Here is a 5,167-nt window from a genome sequence, read left to right on the forward strand (position 1 = left end):
CCCTGTATTTTATCCAAGCTGGGGACCAGCACATAGAGACCCAGACTTGCCCCCCTTTGTGGTACATAGCAGCGTGAAGGGTCTTGCTAAGGACCCACACTGGATGAAGCTCATCATGCCCCCTGGGAAACAAACCCTGGTTGCCCTTCAGATGGCACATTTATTGACAATTATTTGACTAAAGAAATAATTAGAAGTGCAATTATGAGCTAAATGTTCTTTTTGTGTCTTCCATCATGAGAAAATGTTCAAACAACATATTAAAAACACAATTTCATCAGAGTGGGTCTGCAAGAGAGCATGGAAAGCAACATGCTCAGAACCAGCCGCATCTCAAAGCTGGACTAGGAGGAACAACGCCGACAAAACGACCTCTGACCTGTGCAGAAGCCAGCGCCTGCTTCCTCTTACCCCCCGCTGTTTTTCCGACACCCCCCCTCCCTCAACTCCGCCTCTGGGGGTGGTGACACAGCGCACAATTACGCACAGACATAATAAACAATCAGCTCCGCAGCTGTCAAACACTCTGCTGTGTGAGGCTGCAATTTGTGCTGGCACTGGCGCTCGGCTGCAGCCTCGTCATGTAAAAGCTATTTACTTTCACTTTTTTACGAACCATCGGAGGACGTGGAGGCTCGGGCTCATTGTTAAACAGACTTTATTAGACAGAAGTTAGTTGCGAGAACCAATTTGAGGCTCTTATTTAAGGAAAATAATGTCTGACATAGTTGTGCCGTGACTCAGCCTGTGATTATTTATACCTTCCAAGCTCTTAAAGGTACATTGTTTGAGTGGAACAACAAGCCTTATGGTAGAGAAAGTCCCTAAATTCACATCAGATATTCCTGGAGCACACACCTAAACATTACAGGAATAATCCCTGATAATCCCGAGCTCCTCCAGTTTTAAGTGGATGAACCGAACTTCAATCTGTCAGTGAAACCATGCAATAAGTCTGAAATCCACTTGAGCTTTGCGCTCGCAGATCAAAGTGCTGAGTGTTTGTGTGAGAGGGCAACAACACTGACTGTGGGGGGATTAAAAACACCCATTATTTAAATATATACCCCCCACTCCCTCCCCTCCATCGCAAAGCACTGCTGCATTTTTCAAGCCCCGCTGACGCAAACGTTCACGCCAGCCACGGTTTGTCGCTCCATTCATCAAGGATTCTCTTTGAGGATTATTGTCGAGGACGCCTCTGGGGTGATGAGCCGGGAAGACGACGCAACCGAATCCTGCGTTAACAGACGCGCCGAAGAAGGAAGCCAGGAATAAAATAAAAAAAAAATAAAAAAAGCATGGAGGCTGCACACGGTTGAACCACAAGTTTATTCACCTCCAAAAGACCACAGCTCTTCTAAAAGGCACTTCTCATGAACGCATCTTAACATCAAAACAAGTAAGAGCCAGGGAGGGCTTTAAATTAAATATATTTACAATAAATAAACCATTTATACAGATTTTTACAGCTAAACTTCTTTTTTTGTCTGGCAACTCTACAGAACACTTTGAACAGGAACATATGAGTGTGAATACTGAACTCTTCCCTTTCAATACTGTTTCAGCGGTACCTGTGTGTCCCTCAGAGCAGCAGAGAAACCAAGTCTCAGTTCGGGGCAGCTGCTCCTCCCGGAGTCCCCCCGTGCTTCCTCTCAGACGTGTGTGGGGTTTTCTGAGTGCAGGTCCGTCTTGGCCATGTGCAGGACAGCGGCGGGGGATTTGTAGTGGCAGTGGGTGCTGCTGCAGCTCACGCCGCTGCAGGGCTTCCTGCTGCTAGTCCTGTCGCTCAGCTTCCTGCTGCATAGGCCCTGCCAGGTCTGCAGGGTTTTGGAGCTCCACACCCACACGCCGCTCGTGATGCCCACCACCAGCGACATGAAGATCTTCAGCATGAACACGGCGACGGTGGGCACGGACGCCTCCAGCGAGCACTTGCTGTTGTGGCTACTGAAGGAGTCGCACTCCTTCTGGAGGCCCCGCAGCTTCCAGTAGTCCATGTTGAGCCTCTCGTAGAAGTAGCAGACGATGACGCAGGTGGCTGGCACCGTGTAGAGGATGGAGTAGATCCCAATCTTCACCATCAGCTTCTCCAGCTTCTCCGTGTTCGTGCCTTCTGTCTTCATCACTTTGCGGATGTGGAAGAGCGCCACGAATCCGGTGAGGATGAAGGACGTACCAATGATCAGGTAGCAGGACAGAGGGATGAGGACAAAGCCAGTGAGCGCCCCGGAGTCCATGCTCCCCACATAGCACAACCCCGTCAGCTCGTCTCCAGCCACCTTCCTCATAGTGAGGATGACGATGGTCTTCAGAGCAGGGATGCCCCAGGCAGCCATGTGGAAGTAGTTGCTGTGAGCTTCGATGGCCTCATGGCCCCACTTCTTCCCTGCCGCCAGGAACCAGGTGAGGGTCAGGATGACCCACCAGATGGAAGACGCCATCCCAAAGTAGTAGAGGATGAGAAAGACTATGGTGCAGCCGGTGGACTCCAGCCCCTCCTGGATGATGTAGAGCTCGCCGTGCTCGCGGTCACAGGCGATGTTCTCGGCGCCCGCCACAGAGCGGATGATGAAGGCCACGGAGTAGACGTTGTAGCACATGGAGAGGAAGATGATGGGGCGCTCGGGGTACTGGAAGCGGTGGGGCTCCAGGAGGAAGGTCAGGACGGTGAAAGCAGTGGAGACGAAGCACAGGATGGACCACACCGTCATCCAGATGAAGGCGAAGTCCTTGTCCTGCCTGGACCAGTAGACGTCAACGGCCGGGGAGCAGCGGGGGGCGCAGGACTGACTCTTCTCCACAAACTGGAACTTGTCCGGGTTCTCGCAGGAGTCAGAGTCAGTCCCGCCGGGCAAGCGGCTGCTGGGGGTGTCCGGCTGCCTGGGGCGAGGGGGCACTGGAAGCATGCCTTCCCCTTTCTTTTTGTCTTTCTTCCCCTCCATCCTGGTTTCATTCTCGGGGGCCTCCATGCACAGGGCGTTGGGGTCATTTCTCGTGGGCAGCTTGGAGCAGTCCAGCGAGTCGGGCCAGGTGTAGCTGAACTTCTTCATGATGGGGGCACACCTGTCCCTGGCCTGCTCGCACATGGGTCTGCAGGCCGGGATGGAGGTGGACACTTTGTCCGTGCACATGGGGGCGTAGAGGGAGCAGAGGAAGAAGCGGAGGTGCACATCGCAGCCGTAGTCCACCAGAGGGGCGAACTCCTGCAGCTGGATGGCCGCCTCGGACTGGTCGTCGTGGTCCATGAAGTTGGGCATGCGGGTCAGGTTGTAGCCGATCCCCACGCACATGGGGATCACGATGGGCTCGCACTTGGCCGGGCGGTCCCGCTCCAGGTCGTAGAAGCTCATCTCCAGGCTGGAGGCGGAGATGGGCAGCAGCGCCCAGAGGAAGGTCCACACCTGCACCGGAGCGCCGCGCGGCGCGCTCATGGCTTCACACGGACACGCGCTCCCGTCCTCCGGAAGGGTCCGAGCGCAGACGGAGCTCCGCTACTCCCACATGTCCGCGGCTCCGCTCCTGCTGGAACCCCCGAAAACACAAAGCGCGTCTCTGGTAGGCTGACAGCTCCCGGGTAATCCGCACAGACGCTCCGAAAATACGCGGAAACTTCGATAAAAACGTTGGAAAAATGCGTAAAAACGCGCGTACGTCCTCCAGGTGGAGCGGCGGATCCGGGAGGCTGCGAGGCGGGGAGAAGCTGGCGGTTAACTCCGGACCTTCGCGCTCCGCTTCCAGACTCGACAGTAAAGTTTGAGAGGAGCTCAGCGGGACTTCAGTCAGGCAGACAGGAGGAGGAGCAGCAGGAGGAGGAGGAGGAGCAGGGCGCTCCATGACGCTCGCGTTTCAATCGGGTACCGCGCAAGGAAAATGATCAGACAGATGCTGGAGGATGGTCGAATACCTCCGACATTTCTGCCCCGAATAGTTCAGCAGTCATGTGGAAACAGCAGCCATAATAGTAAACGATAAACCCCTGACCTCATTTAACCCTTTGGTTATTTTATTTAATTAATTAGTATTATTTAAAAATGGAAAAATCCGACCCAAATTAACTATTCTATTTTCTAAAGCACCAAAACCCCAAAAATTTAGTATTTAAATGAATGTGTTCTCATTTTCTCTCAGGACAGGGCCACATCTAAACATTAGAGGGCCTCTGGGTTGAAATTCAAGGTGGGCCCCGCTGCCCCCTAGATCAGCGCAGATTTATTACAACTACTTCACAGAAAATTCACAGTTTTGACTCCAACTTGTGTCCATACATTTATGAAACAGGGACAAGCTCTCAGGTGAAGCACTATCTCACCTGTCATTATCCTCACCTGCCATCACAAAATGTATTTTGATTCTTTAAATGTTTCTCTGCTATCAAATTTGATAGCCTTCAAGAACTTGTGTTGGAAAGAGAGTGGAATTTCATGAAGGTCAACACTCGATTCCCCGTTTTCAGCTTAAACATGAAGCCGGAAGGTAACTGGTGTCAAGAAAAAGGTGAGAAGACAAAAAAAAAAAAAAAAAGTTATTTTTGCTAGAAGTAAAAAAGCAAAAACCTTTCTTTATTTACTGTAGTATGGTAAAAATGAGGCTTATTATGCACACCATATGGAGGCTTCACATTCAAGGTGAGCATCTAGATTCTCTGGTCAAGCTTTCCAACAATGCAGTTCTCTGATCCTTTCAGTTATGCACTGTAAGGAAGACAAAATGCTCATATGACCAGCCTGCAAAAAAGCTGCACACTTTTGAATAAACCTTTACTGATTTGAAAGGTTTACAATTTGAATTTGAAAGTCATTCTGTTGCAGATCTGATACTCAACCGTTACTTGAGTTTTTAACAAATTTATCCTCAAAATCACTGTGTTTTGCGATTTTCTGATCAATCACAGCACAAGCGGTGAGGAGAGGAAACAGCGGTGCATGGAATCCTATGTAATCTGGTACCTTTAGCTTACTCAGCACATGCTAATAATCTAATACTTTATTTAAAAAAAATATAAATTATAGACAGTTTTATTACATGTCATCACTTTCAATTTGATATGCAATGTAGTTTGTCTGTCGTTAATTTTGTGTTTGGATTTGACATAAAATTGCAGCGGTGTTTCAACAAAGATGGCGCTCATTAATCGGGTCCCAAGGAAAATGATCAGACGGATGCT

General features: G+C 50.2%; 1 protein-coding gene across 1 annotated transcript; it reads right to left on the reverse strand.

The window, feature by feature from the left end:
• Window positions 1-1,313: 1,313 nt before the first annotated feature.
• Window positions 1,314-4,004, reverse strand: fzd9b (frizzled class receptor 9b). Its single transcript, XM_024277927.2, has one exon. The coding sequence runs from the start codon at window positions 3,432-3,434 to the stop codon at window positions 1,656-1,658; it is 1,779 nt and encodes a 592-aa protein (XP_024133695.1). The 5' UTR covers window positions 3,435-4,004; the 3' UTR covers window positions 1,314-1,655.
• Window positions 4,005-5,167: the final 1,163 nt, after the last annotated feature.

The sequence above is a fragment of the Oryzias melastigma genome, linkage group LG13 (genome assembly GCF_002922805.2).
Source record: "Oryzias melastigma strain HK-1 linkage group LG13, ASM292280v2, whole genome shotgun sequence".
Taxonomy (NCBI): Eukaryota; Metazoa; Chordata; class Actinopteri; order Beloniformes; family Adrianichthyidae; genus Oryzias; species Oryzias melastigma.

Coding starts and splice junctions, on each gene's coding strand:
- fzd9b (XM_024277927.2), bottom strand. CDS start 3,434: ATGAGCGCGCCGCGCGGCGCTCCGGTGCAGGTGTGGACCTTCCTCTGG.